Below are 23,655 nucleotides of genomic sequence, written 5' to 3' on the forward strand. Positions count from 1 at the left end.
TGACATGCAGGGTGAGAGCAGGCATGGAAGCCTGTCCTGGGGGATGTACATTTCCAAACCTTGAGACCATGACCATTTATGGCAATTTCAGGCATATTATCTTAATGACTTCACTCTTTGAGTGTATTTGGATTGTTTCATAGCCAAGCACCCCATGAGCTAGGCACCATGTCTGGAGCAGGTTTACACTATTGTGGTGTGGTCCTGCCTGAGGATTAGTAAGAGCTGCCAATCCCCTACAGCCCTTTCTTTGCTGCTGGACTGCTGCAGTAGAAGAAGCTTGGGCTTGAGATACAACACAGCCCCACGCATGGGTAGACTTCGCTCAGCACTGCAGGACTAGTGGCTCTCTGCTCTGATGCTGAGCTGCCCAAAAGGACTGTGTTATTTGTGGGGCCCAGAGGTTCCACCTGCACCCCAAGGACCAGAGCCCCTCTTGGCCTGAACTACACATAGATTATCTTTATTACAGGACTGTTATGTTTGCACAGTTTAGTGATTTAATATCAGTTTAAAGCCTTCTCTGTGAGCAATGCTGTTTGAAGTCATGCTCTCTTTTCAGCCTCAGCTTGCCAAGACTGTAAAATGTTTATTGCTAATGGTGGAAAAGCTTAAAGAAGCCAAGATAACTTTCCCAGGCTCGGTATTAAGACTGTTCGGATAAGTAAATGAGTGAAGGGTATTACATGGACTTCATTAAATATCAACCAACACCAACAGCCATTCATTTATAACACAACGGCAGGGCATGGGAGCACCCAGGAGCAGAGCTGAGAAAGGTATGAATCGCATGTGATAGGAGAGATGAACATGAGAAGGGCTGGATTCCCCATGGGGCTCCAAGTGTGGGTCCCAAGGTCAGGCAACACAACTCCCAACAGAAGCTCCTTCAAATACTGTAGATTCAGAGCTGTTGAAGTGGCAGAGTTGATGCGGTTCATCTCCTCTCAGCTGGGGAGGGTTGTATGCATGTGGTGCAGTTTGTCCTCGCTCCTGCAGCTGTGGGTAAGGACAAAACACTGTCAGTGCCTGGATGTTTGTTTTCAGTTTTTAGCTGTTACTTCCTTATAGACAGGTTCTGCCTTTACTGGTTCCTAGTCACAGGATGCCAACACTAGGTAAATTACAGAAACTCTTGCTACCGTTCCTGTGATTTCATGTGCCAGTACTTTAAAACTCCCCCTACCACTTGGCTTGGTGCTTCAACCCCTCACTTCCATTCATCACCCACTGCTCTCCTTGAGTTCAACATTCCCCACATAAGGAAAACTGAGGTAAGGTAGTTACTTCATTTGGGGACCATCCCCAAATTATATTTTATCTCCAGTCCTCCTTCACTATGCAGTATTCTCACTTTTACTTTCCTTCCTTATTCTCTCTTACCTGCCTAAGGCTCTTGCTCTTATTTTACTAATCTTTTTCACATCTCTCTCAATGTGATCGCTAGTGATTCTCACTTGTTTCCTGCCCTTCTTGTCCCCCAGAGCAGAGCTTCCTTCACACGTCACTCCTTTCAAACATCCCTGCTTACTCCTAACACCCTGTTGCAGCAGCTATTAACCAGTCAGGTCTGGAACGGCCACCTCCCTGCTACCTTTTCCTCCCTTGTTTGAGGGGTGCAAATTCCAACCAGATTTTGCAATCCATAGCATAAATTCCTCTTTGCAGCTCCAGTATTTCCCATCTGTTTGGTGCTTTGAAGCCTTTTCTCAGATCAGCCCTGCCTCCCTGCTAATTTCAGCAATTAGCTGGATCAAGTGCACCTCCTTCATCCCATCAGCTGTGAGGCCACAGACCCTCTCCCCTACACACACCTTTTCCTTCCCTTCAAACTGTATCTGCAGCTGCCAGCTTCAGGCTCTTACCTCTGCCCTGGCACTCCAGGTCCTGCCTGGCAGCTTCTCTCACACTTGTGCTGCAGGTCTCTGTGCCCAGCAACTGTACGAATGGAAATGGGAGCAACGTAAGGTCTCTTGTCCTCCTGAGGTCTCTTCCAAACTCATTTATCCCACAATCTACTGGAAAGGGCATGATGCAACATCACAAACAGGTCTAATTCACACAGATCCAAACTGGTCCCAGCTGGGGCTGGCTGGGCCCAAAGCAGGGCTGGACTGGAACATCAGCATGAATCAACGTACTCCCCTTCTCCGAAATGTCTCTCTGCAGGTAAATGCCTGTGGCACACTCCATTTGTTTCCATGCTGGCATATCTCTTGCCAGGCACAGTGTCACTTTGGAAGGATGAAACCTTGGAAGAGAAATAAATCAGAGCTGGATCTCAGATGTTGCAGTAGGGCCTTGTTTCCCGCTGCCAGCTCCTGGAATTCCCGCTCTTTGTGCAACTATCTTTGACTCCCTCTCCTGGCTGAAAACACGGGTTACACCTGAGAGAAAAGAGCGGAGTCCACCTAGCTCACACGGACCCTCCAGCCTGGGGACAGTCCCCAGCAGGATGCTGAGCCCATTTTGCAATCTAACTCTGCATCCGTCGATCAGTGGGGTTAAACGTGCCATTTTTCTCCCCAGCACTCCCTGTTGAACCCTTTTTAATGCAGTAAGACTGGGAGTGACCCATCTTTTTTTTTTTTTTATTACAAATTCCATGCAGAGAGGTTAGGCATCACCATCTGAATTCTTGTGGGATATGGCTTTCTGTCCTCTCAAAAACCAAGCCAAACAGAAAAAATATTCTCCCTTTATTAGCATTTATCTCCTCTGTTGGCATTTAAATTCAGGCTACAGCCAGCACATCTCCTGGGCCCTGCTCCCATCCCACCGCAGCAGCCAGCTGCGCTTGCCTGGACCCTGCTTTGAGACTCCCCTCGCTCTGACCAGGTAATTCTGCAACTGCTCTGGCTTCCAGCTCGCTGAGGAGCTCTGGCTGGCAGCGAGAGGCTCCGGGGCCCGCAGATGGTGCTCTGGCCCCGTTCCTGGCCCCCTTCCTCCTCTGTTTTCAGTCTCGGAGGTCGCTGCTGTCTCAGAGGTACCGGTTTGGCCGCAGATGGGGGAGGAAGGCCCAGCTCTGGCAGGGAGAGGCCCAGAGATGTCAGGTCACCACCTGAGCACTCCTGCTCTCCAAGGTCAGCTCCAGGGGGGTTAATACATATATACATACAGAATATATATAGCTGCCTTGGTGGCTCCCGCCACAGGCAATGCAATGTTATGAAAGAGGATGAGGTGGAATTAAGGGGTAGAAGCGCCCTCCACGAAGCGCCCCCGGGGTTCCCTCACGCTGTACTGCGCAGGTACCAGACACGGGAGGAAAACCCGTATTTTCGGCTCAAGGCCGAACCACACCGGCGCTGCCCGGTGAGGGGGCGCGGTGCTTACGGGGATGGGGACCCGGCGGCAGCCGCTGCCCCCAGAGCGAGCTACGGCCCGACCCCACGGGGCCCGCGGCGGCTCGGCCCGGCCCGGCCGGCCGCCATGGCGCAGGCGCGGCGGGGGCGTCACTTCCGGCCGCCGCTGTCGTTCCGGGGCGCCGCTGCCTGGAGACGGCGCTGCTGCGCGGGAGCGCTCCGGTACGGCGGCGGGGCCCGGCCGGGGCGGAGGCGCGGGGCCGAGGGCGTTGAGGGCCGTGGGGTTGGAGGGTGCTGGGGCTGAGGGTAATGGTGAAGCTGGGGGGGGGGGGGGGGGGGGTGTAATGGTGGAGGTGAGGGGCTGTGCGGAGGGTAATGGTGGAGCTGGGGGGGGTGTGTGGGCGGGGTAATGGTGGGGCTGTGGGGTGTGTAGAGGGGTAATGGTGGGGCTGTGGAATGGGAGGGGGGCGGATAATGGTGGGGCTGTGGGGGGTAATGCTGGAGCTGAGGGGCTGTAAGGGCCTCCTCGCCCCTATGCCCCCCTCAGTGCCAGGACTCAGGCCATCAGGGCAGGGGCCAAGGATTTGGGTCCTGCACAGCCCAGGCTGTAACAAAAGGAAGCATGTCCCTGTAAGTCATCCAGGCATCCTGGGACCTTCCCCAAGGAGCCTGGGGAAGGTGTGGTAGAAGTAAGCAGTCTAGGTGTCTGTCACTGCAGGATGAAGCTGATTATGTGGGACAGGTATTATTCTGACAGGCGATTTCTGTGTGACACCCAACAGTGGTATAATGTGCTGTGAATGACTCTGGATAGGAGTAGCGCAGGCAAAAAAGGCATATTTTTCCTTTCCAATCCCAGGTCAAACTACAGGAAGTACGCCAGCCTCGTAATTTTATAATTTTTCACTCATCTCTATCCACTTGCTACTGGATTTGAAAATGCAGCTCCCAGTTCAGAACTATTGGCAGCACACTGAAAACTCGATTAAGCCTATCTTAATACCCGTGCAGTGCTGGCATAAGAGCCTGTAATTTTCTCACCTGCTAATCCAGTCTGTGAACTGTAGCCATTTCTTGTATTCCTGACTGCCACTCCTCCTGAATTGCTCAAAATGTTCACGTGGGCAGACATGCTGATCGATGCACATATTTGCTAGAGAAGTTAATGAAAACTCCTGGCTGTCTGGGCTCAGCTAGGAGAGTTTCTCAGAAGAGGGTGTAATTTGATCAAATGTGAGAATCCTGCCTAACTGGGATGTGTTTCCTTTGCTGTAGTTTCCAATTGCACAGGAAATAAATGTTAAGACAAATTAAATTCTGTGTTTTGCAATGAAGCTCTGTAATTTTTTTTTTTTATTTGGTTAGGTTTCATCCAAGGTAGTTTTCTACCTGCTATACAGGATAAAGAGATTAGAGAAACCTGTGCTTTCTAATCCTAGGAAGTGAATTAAAATGTCTGAACTGTGCTTCTGGCTGTAGTGCTGGTTCTTGGAAGGGCAGTCTCCTCAGCCAGGAAACAGAGGGATACAGGGCATAATAAATATATGAATAATAAATATGCTTGTTAGTCCCTGGGATTTTTTGTCACGTGTAGTGCTTGTTTTTTGACAGATTCCTGCTACATTATGTCAGGAGACAGTGACTGCACCAGGACAAGTCCATCCGCAGGGTCTCCATCAGACAACGAGTTCTTGCCAGATCGGCCAAAGTATGTTTGCTCGCTGTCTCCTGATCTCATTACCAAAGCCCGGGAAGAGCTCCAAGAGAAGCCTGAATGGAGGCTCCGTGATGTTCAGGCACTGCGAGATATGGTGTGCAAAGACTATCCCTCCCTGGGGACCAGCCTGGACGATGCTTTTTTGCTAAGATTCCTCAGAGCCAGGAAATTTGATTATGATCGAGCGCTTCAGCTTCTGGTGAACTACTACACCTGCAGGAGGAGCTGGCCTGAGGTCTTCAATAACTTGAAGCCGTCTGCAATAAAACCTGTCCTAGAGTCTGGTTTTGTCACTGTGTTGCCTCGTCTGGACCCAGAGGGACGCCACGTTGTCTGCATCCGTCCAGGTACTGAAATGCATGAATGTCTCTGTTATCTCTTTGAGGTGTGTCTGAGCCAAAAATCTGTTTCCCGCTCTCCTGTGAACAGTGGTTACTTACACAGAGTACGGGTGTTCTCTTTGAAATTTGAAAAGCTTGTGAAAGGACACGTTTGTTGTTAGCCAACATTATACCAGTTCCTTTTCCTGTGTCATCAATAACTGCAGTTATGTCAAAATGAAAATGCGGTGAGGTGGGTGATGAAATGTTAGATGATTCAAGAAAAATTAATATGTAGTAACTCAAATTGAAACAGGGCTGCTGGCCTATGGTTAGAAGCTTGTAATTTGCTTTGACAGTAAGTGGAGAGAGGAGCCTATGGCTTTGACTCCCGTGTAAACCATCAGAGCATTCCATGTGCTTTTGGTGCTGCCAGGCTTTCTGTAAATTTGTCTTCATTCATTCTCCTCTTTTCCATTTACCTGCTTTCTTTCTGAGCTGAAACTGCTTCTAATAAGCTGTGCTGGGTGGACAACGGGGTTTTTAAAACCATTGCCTTTGCTCCCTGAAGTAAACATGAGTTGCCATTTATCTCTTGCTTAAGAAAGGCTGCTCTGAATTAGGACTGTGCCTATTAAAGACTAACTTTTAAGAATCCAGGAAAATAGAAAATCAGTTTTTGGAATGTGTATTGTTAGCTTATATTTACTCTCCGACTTACCATCCATGTCTTGTAACCTCAGACAGATGGACACCCAGTAATTATCCGATTACTGAGAACATTCGTGCCATATACTTAACGTTAGAAAAACTCATTCAGTCCGAAGAGACCCAGGTGAATGGAATTGTAATCCTGGCAGACTACAAAGGAGTCAGCTTATCTAAGGCGTCTCATTTTGGTCCTTTTGTAGCCAAAAAAGTGATTGGAATTCTTCAGGTAAGACCTGAACGGGTGGCAAAATAAGCTTGTGCATTGTAAATGACTGCTTCTGTGTCTAGAGTTCTTGACTGTGTCACCAGAAACTTAAGCATCTTGGCTTTTACTAGCAGAGTTAAAACATGCCCAACCAGTTTCTCACACCCTTGCCAATTTACCTCACTTGCCCTTTTTTTGACTCTTCCATCCCTAAAACTAAATTTGCATTTAAAAAACCCTAAAATTAAAAAAAAAAAAAAAGTTAAAAAAAATTAAAACTAAATGCAAACTTTGAGTTGGAACAGAAAAAAATAGTTCTGTTAGCTAGTGATAAGGAAGAGAGCGAGCCGTGAATTGCAGTTAGAGAGAGAAGATACTATGAATGCTGAGGAATGGCTCGTTATTTAAATTGTTCCTGTTGCGGAGATGGAGCTGGCCACTGGGCAAGTGCAAGTTCAAGTACTGCTGCAAAAATTTAGCAGAGAGGACTTTTGACTGGGTGTGATTCGAGGAGGATTTCCATCCACTCCCTGAAGGAAGAGAGGCTTCTTCAGCATAGGGGACCACGCTCCGACTAGGTATTCAGAAGGGAAATGATGGAGAGCAAGATGGAGCAAGTGTCTAAGCACAAGTGGAGTTGTACAAAATGGGAGGGTGAAAGGAGTGAGGAGTAACCTGGCCAAAGTGGCAGGAAGAGCTGATGATTTTAGCTGATGTTCTACCATACTATCTGGAGGAGTGAGATGAGGAAAGCTTCCCCTAAATGGGTTCATTCCTTTGTTACTTCTATTCTGGCCTGAGCTGGTTATGTTCTCTGTTGTATCTGCAGGGGGTTAAGGAGGTGTAGGGGGAATTGGAGGTGCCTATGGAAATTGAGACTAGTGAGCTTATGAATGCTTGTATAAGAACTTGCTCCTTTATATTATGACCTAAATACGTGTCATTTAACTGTTGAGCCCATATTTAATTTGCACAAATAAAGCGATGGGTGTCCTGCTGCTGTTAGTGGAAACAATTCACAAAACAAAAGCTGAACTTGGTGAAGGACATAAAGGTGTGGGTGGGTGTAAATGTGTTGCTTCAAACTTCCCAAGCTGCATCTCTTGTAAAGGTGAGCTAATTCACTGACCCTCAAAAGGAGAGAAGTACTCCTGCAGTGCATGTTACCTGCTTTTCACTCCCAAGTGTTGACTGCTTGCTTTGTATATGTAGAGCTGGCTATAAGGGAAAGAAACTTCACTGTGGTACATGAGACCTTAATTGCTGGTCGCGAGCTCTGCCTTGGAAAAATGTTTCTGCAAATAAACTTCTCCTGCAGAAATCCCCTAACTATTGTTTTAAACTGTCTTGGATAGTGAATCCTGTAGTTAGAACCAGCCTGCTCTGGCTCTGAGCGTGGTGCACTCCTCAGAAGTCATCAGTTTGTAACTGCATCCCTATCAGGGTTGGGAATACCTGAAGGACAGTGATTACCTGAGTGTCTTTGTCAGGGGAGATGAAGAACAACATAAGATATGAAGATTTACTGACACCAGCATATTTTTTGATGCAAGGTTTACGTGTCTCTTGACTTTTATGCCCATGGATCTCATCCTAAGACTATTCCCTATTACAAGGTGCATTTCTGTTGCTGAACTGGTTTATGTTGGTACCTCAGGTGGAAGTTTGGAAGCCAGTGGGTTGTGCTGGCAGTCAGTCTCAGGAGATTTTAAAGAGAGGAAGATGGCAAATGTTTTAAACAGCATTACAAAAATCTTCTTTACTCTTCAGGATGGATTCCCTATTCGAATAAAGGCTGTTAACATAATAAATGAGCCTCGTATATTCAAAGGCATTTTTGCAATCATCAAGCCTTTTCTGAAGGAGAAGATCGCAAACCGGGTAAGGATTTATGTAATTTTAACGTTAATGTTTGTAAGTTCCTTGTTTGGCCACTGCAAGTAAAAACCATTGAAAACCTCACAGCTAGAAAAATGTTGGTGCCATTTACTTGATGTAACTGGTCCTTTCTGCTTTAATTTTTAACGATATGACTGTTGGGAAAATTCTTCGTGAGAGAGAAGCTTTGAGGAATTTAATATTGGCATAACATTAATATGGATCTTTAGTACATATGCTATGTGTTCAGGACACTAATTCCATCCCTGGGGTTGGATTATTTTGGCAAGTAACAGTTTATGAGGTGGTGTCATAGGAAATGTGTTGCCCCTTCCTTGCTCTTCTCCCTCATGCAAGTGTCCTGCATGGCACGAGTGTTCTTGCCACAGGACTGGATGTAGTTGCAAAGGATGATGCTTTTTTCCACAAGGATAAGTAATTCCAATCCCATGAACGAACTTGGGGATGACTTGAATTTAGAACCTCTGCACAGACTAGCAGGTGTCAAGTCTCTCTTGCTGGATTTAAGCTGCACTAGACTTGGATTATCTCAAGGCTTCTCTCACTTCTATGTCTAACTGCACCTACCCAGTGTTGTATGCTGCCACTTGCCCATAAAGACATTGCTTCTAAAATTTGCTATTTGACTCAAAATAAGCTTGTTAGTTGACTGTTTCGGTAATTTGCTGTAAAGTGTTTGATATGCACTATTAAAGTTATCTTTTTGCTTTCATCTTCAGTTTTTTCTTCATGGCTGTGATCTGAATTCCCTTCATCAAAACATTCCGCCAGTGATCCTTCCTGAAGAGTATGGTGGTACTTCAGGGAAGCTGGACATCTCTGCCTGGAATGAGCTGCTGCTAGCCTCTGAAGAGGACTTTCTGCATGACTTCTCACAGCTGGTTCTCCCATGTGACAGCTCTCCCCACGACATGCTAGTGAGTGGGGATGCTGAGGAAAAGCAGTGTGATGATTCTCTGCGAGGCATGAAACCGCAGCTCTATTACTGTTATTAACAAACCAGTGAAGGGAAGTTTTCCAGCGCAGTTAAGATCTGTTCTGATAGGTGATGTTGTGAACTCTGCCTTACTCCTAAACCTGCAGTTTAGGAACAGACTGCTGAGGCACTTTACACTGTAGAACCAAAGGAAGCTGAAGAGGGCACAATAGGGGCAGGGCAGAGTTCGGGGAGGATAAAGGCAAAGAGCACAAGTTATGAAGAATACTTGAGGCTCATCAACCTCTGTGTGAATGATGCAAAATGGACTTTTCTTTCCAATGATAAAGAAAAAAAAATATTGCAGGATGGTAAGCTTGATAGTTTCTTATCTGCTCCCCACACAGGTGAAAAGTGGCAACGATGATTTACTAGCTTTGTGACCATCTGTTCCCTTCCCCTTCTGCAAGCACCAGTAATCCAAGATGAGAAAATTGCTGTTGAACCTTGCAAAATGTAGTTCTGTCAGTGAAGATTGCTTAAAAACATAAGTCCTCTATCACTTGGTTCAGATTGTGACTTGGCATTTCTGAAATAACTCCATGACTATTTGTCTCAATACAGAGTGAAACTTTCTTACCCATGAATATCAGTACAGAGATCATCTCTGAAACTTCCTCACCGTGGGAAGAATTATAATGGTGGATTAACTCCTACAATATCTATGCCAAGGCTTATTATAAACAGATGCAATCTTCATTTTCAGAAAACAGGAAGTTTTCCACATTGAGTACTAAGGCTTTTGATTAGATAACAGCTTTAAATAATGAGGTTCAGGACCAAATAAGAAAAAGCTATATCAGCCACCCACCTTCCCACGTTGTCAGTTGTTCTGTTCTTCAGCTGGTTGTGATGAGGAATTGGGTAAGTAACTCACACATAGAATTTGTAAGGAGGCTTTGTAGCAGTTGGCGTATGATGTATAGAAGGCAATACTCCATGTAAGGCAGCAAGGTGCTTCTTTAGCTTGTTACTTTGGGCAGAATTTGAGTTTAAGTCTGTGAAACCAAATGCAGACAAGCTATTTGAAAGCACATTCTTAAATTTCCTGGTATTGTAGCATTTTGTTCACTGTGCTTGTCGGCTCTTTTGTGAAATGTTACAACTTTGTTTTCAACTTTGTTGACTTCTTTTGTCTTTGGTTGTCATGTTCCTGTATGAAGTGAGACTTTAATCATCTGTAATATTTACCTGTAGCTTGTATGCCTGTGCTTCTAGGTCTTTGTCTAGAGACAGAACTAAGACCCTGATGTCAAATCAGGGTAAGATACCTATGTCTAAATAAGCTGTTCCCGCTCCCCAAATTCAATCTGTTTAATGGTCTTGAATTAGAACTTAACTCTCAGCACACTCTTTGCACATGTTTTTCTGCACTATAATAGTGTGGAAATGGGAAACCTCAGTAGGACCAGGAGAGCACACCCTGTTACTTCAAGGTGAAATATTTCACTATTTGGTGAAAAAGAACATCCCTTTGGATTGGAAACTTATCTCTAGAGCACTTTCTCTGGATGAAATCTTTATTTAGTGCCAAGTGGCATTATAGGTACCAGTTATGTTTCTGTAAAGATAAAACGAAAGCATTTTGAGGATTTCAGACATTCATTTTTCAAAGTGCCAAGCTCTGTTTTGAATGTCTGTCTTCCTCTCAGCCCCCCTACAGCATGATTTGCACTGCCAAAAAGAGACTCCTCTACTACTCTAATGACTTCCCGATATGGCAGCAGACCTCATCCTGGAACTACGGGGTAGCAAATGCCATACCTGTCATCAAGCATGAAATGAGACTGGGTTTTGAAAAGGGGTAAACCATGAAGTTTTTTTCTGGGTGGCAGTTCAGAATCTGTGGGAGTAGGGAACTTGTCACTTGAACTGTTTTAGATTAAAGGTGGGAAGAGATTAATCTTCCTCACTGAAAGGATCTGATTTTTCCTACCTTTATAAGTCAATTCTTACTCCTTTTTGACAGCTTTAGTGTGGGGAAAAAAAAAAAACCTATCATTTTCATCTACTTAAAATAAGCTAGCTGCTTCCTCATTTCTGACCAGAACAGCTGTGTGTTTTGCAGAGATTAATTCAGTTCTTTGTGCCACCTAGCAAGATAGTAGCACACAGCACCAGGACTTAGAAAGGTAAGTGGCTGCCCATGCTGTTTAACTGCCAGAGCATAGAGAGTGGTGTTTATGTTGTTTTAGTGCCTCTTAATCCTAGCCACAATGTGTAATTAAAAAACCAGGATGGACCATTTTTCCTAGAGGTGAAGGTATGACTGGAATTTGATATCCTTTCCTTAATTGTGCTGCAGGGTTTGAAGTGGTAGTATTTTGACAGTTAACCTGTAAGAACAGCTACTTTGATCCCCTTATGCAGTCTCCCTGTCTTGTAGTTACATATTCAAAATTTAGTGTCCTTCAAAACAAAAAAAATCTAGTGTTCAGCAGAAGACTGAGGAACCTCTGCAGAAATCAAACCTGTTTTCAAGCGTTTATATTCTTACACTGCTTAAATAGTAGGCAAACAAGATCCATCTCTCCCTCCCCTTTTCTCCTCTGCTCATAAACTAAGAATAAAGCATATAATTTAAACATAATAGATAAGGCTACATTATCAATGGTGAAAATAGCCCATGTTATGCCCCCAGAACTTTCTTCTTGAAGCTGGCTGCTGGGCAGTTGATGTCAGGATGTTTGAAGTCAGCCAGGCTTACCTTTATCAAGCATCTAACTGCTACTTCTAATTTGCTCTTTCTTGGCTTTAAAACTCAGACAGACCAAGTTTCAGCTTTATTAAGCTGCATCTCTAACCCTTTTAGGTTCGTAACCAGGGCTTGGCTTGTCTGACAGAAAGCATAGCTCTGTCTTACATGTGCCTGACTACTGAGCTACTCTTTGAGCTTTAGCACTTACTAGCAAAGAAAGCAGTTTGTTCCCAGAATTTCTCATATCAGCATTTGAAAAATAAACACTTGTTTTAAGTATAGTCTCCTTATCTGCAAGATAAGAGAATATATAGGAAAATCTTACAGGTTAGGGGTGGTTTGGTTTCTTTATAGCACTAAAACTGATCTGTTCCTTTTTCCACTTGAAATAACTTTGTTTCTAGAGGTTTTATGCCTTGCCCAGTACATAAGCCATCCCCCCCAACTCCAACACATAATAAGGAAAGATACTTGAACTGCATTGGGCAGCCATGGCTTTTGGCATTAAGTGGGACAAAAGGTAGCTGCATACTGTACATAAAAGTACTTGAATTTATACTCTTGCAAATGGGTGTTACAAAGCCTGAGGTATTTTCAGAACTGGGTGAAGTATTGTTTTTGTTAAATCTCATTTTGGCATGAGTTAATCATAGTGTTAATCAAACTAATAATTTTGCCTTCTGTTGTATGTGGGCCTAGAGGTGTTGGGTGGTTAAGTGTACATCTTATTTTGACAAAATTTATTTTTATATTGCATTTTATAAACTGGAGTGGTCAAAATGTGTAATTTTATGATGCATGACTGGGTGATTAAACACACTGTAACAGCTGCTAATTTGATATTTTTAAATATGTTTGCCTTGTGTCATGTTGGGGTATTTTACTATAAAAAGGCAGTAGCAACATATACTTAGTTCCACACTAAACACACAGTTGCCACTAAGTATAATTGCCACAGCACTACATTAGAAAAAGGTGTTGCTTTCTACTGCAGGTTAAATTTTACCTGAACAATTTCAAGGAATAGGATTTGACATTGAGAAGCAGATGGAAGATGCTGTTTGTTTCAAAATAAATGTATTTGACTTAGTATTTGCTGCATGGAGAAAACATCAAGTCACATGCAACTGGACACAGCAACAGCTAATTAGCATGTAAATCACTGTCTGTAGTATTTTGCATTGGGGTATAACTGCTGCTTTGTAACACTTCAACACAGCTGGGCCAGTTTCAGTAGTTAGTCCACTTTATTTAAATGAGTTTACAGTGCAAATGCCTTAGTGCCAATAACAATCATTTCATGTACATTATTTTATAAGCATATTAGACAAGTGAAATCAATTAGAAGCTCTATTTTTCCACCATAATCAAAGTTGTTTAAGCTAGTCATACACTTACCACTCAATATTTGGCAAACATACTAAAACCAAAGTTACAATAGAAGTTGCCTCTCAGAAAGGGCAAATTAGTTCTTAAAAGGAATTAGCATTAACCAGCTTTTCAATCTCAAAGTTCTGTTCTTTTGGTGAGGGATACAGGGGGTTTTGCCACAACACAGGAAGGTAAGTATTAAATAAACTTTTGCAGTGGAATGTAGAAATCAAGCAGCATGGCTTACACTTCCAGGAACTGAAGCATTAGCATACTAGTGCATTATGCTGAATATAACTGTTCTTTAAAATATATTACTTCATATTTAGCTAAATGTTACTTCTATTCAATAGAAAGGTTGTGGCTATAGGACTGAACAGATATTTTGTGCTTTGACAGCACTGCAGTGAATTTTAAAAATGCACTAATAAGATAATCAATCGTGACTGAAAGTTAAAATAGGAAGATAACTAAATTTTGATCCTGCATCAAGCATATGCAATATGTAACTTTCTATCCACCCGCACGTTAATATCAACTTAAGAAACAGTAACATGGTGTAACTAAAGCAATACATGAACATTTTGGCTTTGAGAAAAAAAGTTCCCCACTTTTTTAGGCTCAGACAGGTGCAGCAATTTAACTGAAGTCCCTATTAGTAAGGACAAGAGGAGCCACAAGGGTCCAAAGATAGAGAAGGAGACAAACCCAGCTGGAGGTTATCTTCACCCACACGGCTGGCCACTTACTTGTCATTGTTTTGAAATCTGCATCAGGGCTAAAAAGTAAAGAAGTCAATTAATAGATATAGAAGGCACTTTTGACTATTCCTTGCTACCTTTCCTATGACTCTAATGTTAGGACAGTCACTGGGGACACTCTGATGCAAAAGCCTTTGCAGGAGCACAGTGAGACAACTAAACCAGCAGTTTCCTGTGGCTCCTTCACAGGCCTGTTCTTGGTAGCCAGTTTTCAAAATCCACCTGCTTGATGTGGTACTCTTAAAGGAACTATTTGAGTGAGCTATGCAACAGACTCCTGCTGGCTGCTGCTCTGTAAGTGTATTTGCTAATTAAATACAGTATGCCAGTCCTGGGGAAGGTAGTTGTAAGCTGCAGCAGCAGAAGATATGTCCAAGTGCTCCCAACAGATCTAGGATGTCATGTCTCTGTTTAAGTGGCATGTATGGCTGTCCCTGCACATCTTTCCCAGGATAAAGAGTCACTAACGTTAGGCTGGCCTCTGACAAGCTTCTCAGGAGGCCACCTTAAACAGATTTCATATCCTTCCTCCTACTTGCCTATATGAAGGATGGTAACCATATTTTCTGCCCTTGCAGCTGCTGATTTTGCCTTTTTACTTCTCAATTCAGCAACACAAAATTGAGAAGGCACAATAATGTGACTGGCATAGGGACAGCACCGTAGGCAGCTGGGCAGGCATCTCCCATCCACCTAGGAGCACTGGTTGGCACATACAACCCATCACTTTCTGTCTTGCTCTTACCTGTACCAGTTTGTGAGTGTCATCATGATGTAGAGAGAGGCAAGGAAGAGCATGAAGTGAAAGAAGGTGTAGCTGTACTGAACACCATCCTTCTCATTATCCATGACACGGCGCACCTCTCCCTCCTCTGCAGCCCCGCTGCCTGTTCCCAGACTCTCCTCCAGCATGGCACTGTCACTCCCAGAGAGTATCAGCTTATTCACCTGGCTGTTACTTGAAGAGCGAATGCTGCAGTGTAACCCAAAGATACACATGGTTAAAGACTCCTTTTTCAGTTAGCTATGTTTGCTAATAAAGCAAGCAACAGATCACAATGAATGTCTGGGACTAGAAAATAACATTTTTTAAATCCATCTGGAAACAAGGAAGCTCCTCAAAGAGACCTGTCTTTATCTGAGCTTTTGTCAACCTAATTAAACAGCTTTCCTAGTCCAGGTCTTGTAACACATTTTGTTCTGTTACTGGAATTGGGCTAGTAAAGCCTATCCTCACCCACAAAACAACACAGTTTTATTAGCCGTATTTGGACTTGGGCCTGAGACAGCAGCTGGATATGAATAAATGCAGGTACATTTTTCCCTAGACCCAGATTCAAATAAAGAAGGCAGAAAAATCCCAACTGTTTATTATTTGATAGCAGTGCAGATCCTACCTGGAATACAGGAGGCAAAGGACAAAGATAACCAATCCAACAACACTCTGGGCATCCCACCACTGCAGGGACTTGGGCGGAGCTGGAGTGGCAGGTACGACTGTGGTATTTGCCGGAACAACTGTGGGTGAAGCTATCTGGGTAATGATGTTCAGCAAACTTGGGTTACAGTTTCGTTCTGAAAGGGATTTCAAGGCAGATTAAAAGAGAGATGAGCTTTGCCAGCATTTAGCTAAGAAAAGATGACAGGTAAGCTTGCAATTTTTCATTCCCTTTAACTGCCGATTTCTTCAATTCCCCAGGAACAATAATGGCATAAAATATTCTTCCTTCCTGTGAGCTGAGGGTGTAATCAATAAATAAATAAAATCAGAATGCCTTGACACTGGGTTTTTTGCCCATGGTTTCAGTAAAGTCAGCTCTACTGCCTCACTAGATTTTATCTAGACAGATCAGCGATCCCCACACAGTGATCTGTAATAACTATGAGTCCCATCAACAGCTGATGCTTTCACACCAAAATATGTTACTCAAGATAGCCTGTGGCTTACCAGGCTCATTGGACATGGCTGACCAAGTGAGATACATGGTGTAGAGCGTGATAAGAGAGGACTGGAGGAGGCCGGAGCGAGACTGATGTTCCTGTTCAGAGACAGAATAGCAAACCAAGGTCAAAAGGGCAAGTTGTACCTGTAGTTGACATAGTTTTACCCTACTGCCACAGATTCAACAATTATTAGCATGAAAAAGTTTATTTTTTAGAAATGCACTGGGCTTTGTTCTATGTTTAAAAGACCGTAAGAAGCTCCTTAGAGTAACACAATTTATGCTGTGAGCAAACATGGAAGGAATAAGCAAACCAAATCCAGTTTTTCTATGCCCAGGACTCTGGGGTCTTATCGAGTTAATCCCAACCTGCTTAACAGTTTTGTAGATACGAATCTAGCATGTGATTTATTTGAGCAATACTAGTTCAGAATCAAGTAACATGCAAGCTTCCTCTCATATTAAACACGCTTATCCATAATTTCAAAGCCACAATATTAAGCCAATAAATTCCCAGATTATTTTGCTTTCCCTAACGGGTTTCTCTGTTCTGCCAGAGCCTTCACCAGTAAAACCACAACAGCAGTCCCCCACATGGAAACAAAGTCCAAAACAGTGTTAGCAAAAAAAGCCTGTCTTCAGGAAATACGTCACCACATAGTACATTGGTTTCAGAGCAAGAGTTTTTTTTCAAATGTTCCTAGCTAGCATAGCTATGATAGTCAGATTTTGAAGTTCTTATGTCTGACTGAATTGGTACTACATCCTTCTTACTTCTCTGCTTTGTACGTCAGAAGAAAATAGCAGAGAAAAATAATACCTGAACTTTGGGAAGGACAGAAACAACGGAAACAGCAATGCACAGGATTATATTAATGCTTATGAAGAACTTGTTCTCAGTGCAGTCATCAGGCTTTGTGTAGAAAACACAGAAGAGAACAACAAAGACCAGCGACAAGGCATAGAACAAGCTTGTACAGGAGAACAGAGCTGGAGGGGAAAAAAAAAAAATATCAACTGTTACATAACGCATGTAGTTTAACAGTACATCTGAGGTGATGTAATGACCAGCTACCACTGTAAAGAGACAGTCCCTCTTCCTCTCTTGGAAGTCTGGTTCAGAAAACTAGACTAGCAGAGTGCATTTTTATTAGATATGGCTTAATTTCTGCCTTGACTCACTAAGTAGTGTAACTCAGAGGAATAAGGGGGAATAGCCCTGCCTTTCAGCGGCAGTTTAATTGGTTTAACTGAGGTCAAGCCACAGTGTCAAAAGGAGAGTGGTTTTTGCACACCTCTAATGGGCTATTTACAAGCAATTCCCCCTTCTATGCTAGAGGCCACCCATTTTCATTTCCATTCTACTAGCTATGAGCAAAGAACCACAACAATTAGCACTTCTTAATTTAGTGGTCAGCTCTGGGGCATGCACTGAGGCTGCTTTGTGTTGTACTGCAGCCAGTCACAGACATAACTGACCTCCTGAGGACCTCAGCAGGGGAGGTGGCCAAGCAAAGATAATTGAAGAGATCCAGGCACTGCAAACTAGCCAAGTGTTGTTTATTATGACTATCAGATCTGCTAGTCACAAACCTAGAATATTTTGCATTTTTTTAATGGGAAAAAGGCAACACTGCAGCTATTAATTCCAAATGTTTACAGCAGTGACTCAAGGAGACTGTGGAGTGTAATTGTAGGTATGTTTGCAAACTAGTAATTAATATTCTGCAGAGTACTGGCCAACAGAAACAAATCCTTTACAGGTTACAATTCCTACCTGCATACCAACATTTAGAATTTCCCTCCTCCATTCTATCAACCCAGCTCTCATTCCAGGAGTGAGCAAAGTCCACGAGAAGCACCAACTGGATAAGAATGAAGCAGAAGGCTCCACAAATACCAATAACAAACCAAGCTAGAAAAGGGAACAAGAAAAACAGGGTTAGCTTTCATTATTTGCATGCTACCCCAGTTTAAAAATAAATAAATAAATAAATGCTCCTAATTATACTGCAAAAAAATCTGAAACTATACTTAGAAATGCAGATGCTGTTAATCTCCTTGGCCTCCATCCTGCAGAAGCATGCAGAGTCCCAGCTATTCAAGGGTGCAGCTTATGCTAGTTAAGCTGAGCATGAGAATGTTTAGCCCAACACATTTGCAGATTGAATGCAAGATTCAACATGAGACATCTCTGCGTACTGAAACAAAGAAATTAACTTAACAGTCAGAATCCAATATAACTGTTAAGCAGGTATTCTTTTGTTGGCAGTGCTGGGGTCGCCCTGGGGATTCTCCACCACAAGGACTCCCAAGAATTAGCAAGGGACATCAGTTTACATACACACAAATCATACCTATTCATTACATTTTCTGGAAAGGGGTGTCTTATGATAATGAGCTCCCAGAATTCATTTACATAGTCCGGGCATGCGTAGTGAAAATAGGGTGGAGGGTCTTCGGTGGTCAAAGGAGGAAGTAAGCAGTCTTTTTCACAGTGTTCGCTAGTTGACCTTTCCAGAGCATGCGCTGTGAAGCAAAGCCCAGGTGTCTCCCTCCTAAGTCAGCAAAATCAGTTTCCCTATAATAGTGTCTCTGTAACTCTCTGTTAGAGCCTCCCTTATCTCATTCTAGGAGTTACCCAAGTGTCCACTGAAGGCCTTGAGTCTGCTATCAGTGATTTACACAGGGAGCCTAATGAGTGTTTCAATCTTACCTAAACAAAGAGACCTAAGGAAACAGTGGAGAAGTCAGGAATCCTTGAGAAACAAATGAAGCAAAACACAAGCAAAGCTTTGAAACAAATGAAGCAATGCACAAGCAAAGCTTTCATATATCACATCACAGTTTTGTCTTAATTGTTAGAAATTCATTTGTTTGAGCCCTTTCAGTACATAAGTACCATCAGGCCATGTTTCTCTGAGGATCAACAACCCTTACAAGTTCCTGTGATGACAGGACAGTATGTCCAGACAGTAAAAGTTTCTTGCACAGATTTTTTCAGAGACTCTAGGGAAGTATTCAGCACCTGTCAGTGTTCCGAGCTGCCTCTAACCTAAAGCATCAGAAGACTCAGCCCAGTAGTGATCATGTCATGAAGCACTGAATTATTAATACACAACACTTCTGCACTTGAAAAGAGATTCTCATTGCCATTCAGTTGGTCACCAAAATACCGGATGAACCAAGCTGACACTAATGAAGTAAGACAGAATCTGCATCTTCTACAAAGTAACTTACACTGTCACAACTATAGCCTGGTAGGTCTGTGAAAAGGTTTGAGTTTATTAAACAAAATTCCATGACAATGTATTAACTGTACCTGTTGTGAAAGGCCCTTCAGGAATGTAAAACGCTCCAACCATGATAGCCACAATGGCAGCTATTTTGAAGAACCAGAACCTTTAAAAGAAGATTCAAGTTGAAAATATTGGTCTTACTCTGCACACAATAGTCGTGTTCTACATGATCTGCAAACAGCTTGCTGTACACAGATGAGTGTCTAACAGAAATTTAAAGAAAAAAAGTTGTGTTCAGTGGAATTACAGATAAAGATGTTCACCAAATCAGGGGGAGAGGGTGAAGCAATGGTCAAGGGATTGCAGACATGGACTGACAGAAACCTCAAAGTTCAACAAAGGCAAATACAAAGCATTGCACCTGGGACAGAAAAACCCCAAGCAACGGGACAGACTGGGGGCCGACTGGCTATAAAGATTTGCTGAAAGAGGAGCTCCTGATCCAGCAACAGAATGTGAGTCAGCAGCTCATCCTTGCAGGGAGGAAGGCTAACTCTGTGCTGTTCAGCTTAGAGAAGGGAAAAGGGAGATCTAATTGCTGTTTTCAACTGCCTAAAAGAAAGGTGTAAAGATGACAAAACCAGACTCTTCTTGCAGGTGCACAGTGGAAGGACAAGAGGCAACATATGCAAGTTGCAAAAAGAGAAACTAAACTTGGATATTGCAAAAAATTGCACAGGTTGCCCAGAGAGGTCAAAGCATCCCCATCCTTTGAGACATTCAAAACTCAACTAGACAAGACCCCAGATAACCTGCTCCACGTTGGTCCTAACCAGGGGGCTGGATCAAATGATCTCGCTGTCCTGGGTTCAGCTGGGATAGGGTTAATTTTCACAAGAAGGTGGGCGGGGACACAGCCAGGATAGCTGACCCACTAGCCATGGGGGTATTCAATACCATATTGTGTCATGCTCAGTATATAAACTGGGGGAGCTGGGATCATGGCTTGTGAAATGAGCTGGGCACCAGGTTCCAGGTGGTGAGCAACTGCATTGTGCATGACTCATTTTGTATATTCTTTTATTAGTATTGTTATTATTATTTCTTCTCTCCTTGTGTGGTCCTATCAAGCTGTTCTTATCTCAACCCACAAGATGTTACCTTTTTCTTCCGATACTCCCCCCTATCCCACCAGGGAAGAGTGAGTGAGCAGCCGCGTGGTGCTTAGTTGCCAGCTAGGCCTAAACCATGACATCTCCAAAGGTCAAATTAAATGACTCTATGATAATTCAGGCATCTAGCCCAAAACTAACCCAGTTAATTCAGTGAATCGGAAATCACAAACGAGTTTCTGTTGGCTTACTGAGTCAGACTGGCCTAGTGAATGACCCAATGAGTGCTAGAGTCAGTGCAAGGATGGTGATATAAGCTAGCTGATATCTGGCATCCCTGTGGAAACACAGAGAGGTGCCCAGAGCACCGCCCTTTTGGTTACCCAACCTCTGAACATTATCAGTAAATTGAACACATTACATAAATAGGAAGCTTTTTAGGACACTAAAGTGTTACTGTGTGTTCAGTTCAAAAGAAACAAGGCTGTCAGTGTACGCATAAACAATTTGCCACCGTGTTCAGCAAAGAAGCTTGACAGAGGAAGCAAGTTGCAAGACCAGACAGCAGGCTCACACACATACCCATTGTGTACCGAGGCTCTTGGATCATTGCTTGTTTTCACTTCTATCATGAGCAGAGAAAGGAGAAAGAAGAACACCGCCATGGCAAAGCTGATTCGATAGACAGCTCTGTATCCAACAAACACTTCACAGCTGACAAAGCCATCCATATGCGGTATCCGAGTATGAAGCCCCTCATCACAAAATCCAGGGATCTGAGTAAAGACACATTCAGTTGTGAATTTATGTCTGCGTTTGCAATTACATTCTTTAAGCACTCTAACAGCTAAGGCTTTCTGTCAGCTGTCCTCTGGGACATCTGATAACAAAAAACCTTCTGCTCAGCTGGCCTGCACAGACCTTATTATCATATGTCTTTCCCCATGTCATCACTAAAGGCATCCAGGAAGGTTAAGATACCAAAGCAGTAGGCCTCTGATAACGACTAGCAATCTCCATGTCTGGTCAGGTTTCAGAGACCAGGCATGTACTTGAAAATGTACATTGACTGAATTTGCTATTTCAGCTAGAAGCCGTTCAATACACACAGTCTCTTAACTTAAGAGACGAGGCGCATTTGCGTGTTTGTGTCTCTCATGTAATCCATTCCAAACAAAGACAATCAATAGTCACTGGCACAAGTAATGGTTTTGCAACCAGTTAGAAAGAGGTTTTTCTCTCCATACCTTTTTCAGCTGCTCTTCCATTCCCGGTGCCAGCATAATGCAGGCAAGAACAGTACTGAGGAGAAGGAGGAAGGCATAGATAAGACGCGTCACTGTTGAATTCTTGCTGTTGGGACAACATCGGCACAGTAAACACGAGGCACCGCTGCACAGACAGGGAATCTGAAGGACAAAGACAGAAATTATAAGGGCATTCCCCTCACATCTGACACCGAGAGGAAAACCCAAACTCCATTCAAAAACACTCCACGCCCTGCTGGACCACACAGATAAACTGCTTAATCGACATTGCTGACTGACACCGCGTTTGAAAATGCCCGTAAATAACGTGCCCTATCTGTTCCTGGGGGCCCAGCGCCCGGCCGAGGCCAGCGCCGTGCCGCGGCTCCGCAGCCACCGACACCGCCTCGCAAGCGCAGGCCCCGTCTCTTAGCGACCCGCCTCCCTGCCAGGCGAGCCCCGCGCCCCGGGGAAGGGGCAGGAGAGTTACCGCCTGGCGCCCGCTCTGCTCCCAGGGGCCGAAGCCGCCCTCGGCTCCCAGCGCTGGCGGGACCACGCTTTCCCCCACAGGCCGCGGGACGGGAGCCAGCGGGGTCGCCGGGCCCCCGGCAGAAGCACCGCTCCGGGCTGGGCCCGCTCCGCGGGAAGGAAGGGGGAGGCTTAGCGTGGCAGCCCCCGCCACCACTCACCCAGCTGGCCAGCGAGCAAACCCCCAAAGCCGCCCCCATGGCGCCGCCGCCGCCGAGCCCCCTCCGGCCACTTCCTGCCTCTGCTTCCGCCCCCACACCGCGGCCTCAGGCGGGCGGGGTTAGGAGGGCGGGGTCAGGCGGGCACCGCCCAGCGCCGCCGCCGCTCATTGGCTGCCCCCGCCACGCTGGCGCGCTCGTGGGCGGCTGGCCGCCAATGAGAAGGCAGGATGGAGCCGCGCGCGAGCAGGAGGCCGGGCCGGGCCGGCGGAGGGCGCTGGAGGGGTTGTTGTTGATGAACGGTTCTTCCGCCTTCTCCGCCGCGAGGCAGTCGTAAGGAGAAGGGACGCTGATTGGTCGAAAGCGTCCGCGAGTGGGCGGTTCCCCAGCAGGACAGCCAATGAATGAGGCTGACCGGCAGGCCCGGCAGCCACTCGCTGCCTCCCGCTCCCTGAGGCCGCTGGGGGCACTCGGCGGTGTCTTGGCCCTCGGCGGTTGCCATGGCAGCAGCGCGGGCGCCGGGCGGGCAGGCGGCATGGCGGCGGGGCGGGCCTGCTGCCGGGGCTGTCACCGGGCCGCCCCCACCACGCGCGGGGCTTGGGGCCGAACACGCTGCGGTTCCCTGCCCTTGAGCACCAACAGCCTGCGAGGCAGCCTGCTGCGCCCTCAGCCCCGTCTGCGCGGGTAGAACAGACCCCCTCGGGTTCCAGAGGGGACAAGGCGTGACCGGGCGCGGCGACAGGCGTCACGGCCGCGCAGAGGTGGCGTTGAAGCCGTATGAGTTACAGCTGCGTCACCGCTGAGACACTGACCTCACCGGAGGGACCGCGACAACCGGGATGCCTGAGGAGGCGGGCGGGTGTCCTCCTGCCGCTTCATGTACAGCCCGGGATGGGTCACGGGGGCGAGTAATGGCCGTGCTGCTCAGGGGCTGGGGACACAGCTGTCACCTGCCCTGCCCGAGGCCCAGGGGCCCGCTCAGCCTCTCGGAGCTGTTTGACTGGGGGGAATCTGTAACTCACTCCCACTCTTGTCCCATCATGATACGGACACAGGCACTTGTGCCACAGAACTCACGTCATGTTGCTGCCCCTTTTTTTCTGCGTGCTTTGCTGATCACTGAACGGCGTCCGTGAGTTTTGGCCTGTATAGTGGTGTAATGGGGCTCTGGGTGGAAGTGGAAAAGCTCACAAGTCTTTCAGAGGTGGGGTTTCTCGAGACACTTCTGCATCACTTCACACTAGGCTCAGTTTGCATTCAGAAGGTGCATGGCTGTAAAAGCTAGAGATGTGCTCCTTTAAAATGGAAGAAGAGGGAAAGGAACCATGTGAAAAGAGACATTGTTCTGCTGCTGCCCAGAGCGCCGGGGCCTCTCTGGTTTTGGATTACCAGCATACTGCACGACTTGCACTTTGGAGGGGTTAAACAGCTGAGTGACTATGCTCCTCATTGCTAAAGTCTGGGA

The 23,655-nt window shown here is 45.3% G+C and overlaps 2 protein-coding genes across 3 annotated transcripts; one reads left to right on the forward strand and one right to left on the reverse strand.

The window, feature by feature from the left end:
• The first annotated feature begins 3,459 nt into the window (after nt 1–3,459).
• On the forward strand, nt 3,460–12,681 carry TTPAL (alpha tocopherol transfer protein like). 2 transcript variants are annotated; one of them, XM_074843547.1, is made up of 5 exons: nt 3,460–3,527; nt 4,917–5,369; nt 6,086–6,279; nt 8,029–8,139; nt 8,877–12,681. In XM_074843547.1, the coding sequence occupies exons 2-5, from the start codon at nt 4,931–4,933 to the stop codon at nt 9,150–9,152; spliced, it is 1,020 nt and encodes a 339-aa protein (XP_074699648.1). In that variant the 5' UTR covers nt 3,460–3,527; nt 4,917–4,930; the 3' UTR covers nt 9,153–12,681. The 2 variants fall into 2 exon arrangements, with proteins under 2 accessions (XP_074699648.1, XP_074699649.1); XM_074843548.1 differs by having other exon boundaries at nt 3,476–3,557.
• A 378-nt stretch (nt 12,682–13,059) lies between these two features.
• SERINC3 (serine incorporator 3) lies at nt 13,060–22,306 on the reverse strand. The gene is made up of 10 exons (XM_074843546.1): nt 22,194–22,306; nt 21,505–21,666; nt 20,840–21,033; nt 19,229–19,308; nt 17,684–17,821; nt 16,727–16,896; nt 15,912–16,002; nt 15,361–15,538; nt 14,709–14,936; nt 13,060–13,980 (listed from the first exon to the last, which is right to left on the reverse strand). Exons 1-10 carry the CDS (start codon nt 22,230–22,232, stop codon nt 13,842–13,844), a joined length of 1,419 nt encoding a protein of 472 aa, XP_074699647.1. The 5' UTR covers nt 22,233–22,306; the 3' UTR covers nt 13,060–13,841.
• Nucleotides 22,307–23,655: the final 1,349 nt, after the last annotated feature.

The sequence above is a fragment of the Strix aluco genome, chromosome 17 (assembly GCF_031877795.1).
Source record: "Strix aluco isolate bStrAlu1 chromosome 17, bStrAlu1.hap1, whole genome shotgun sequence".
Classification (NCBI taxonomy): Eukaryota; Metazoa; Chordata; class Aves; order Strigiformes; family Strigidae; genus Strix; species Strix aluco.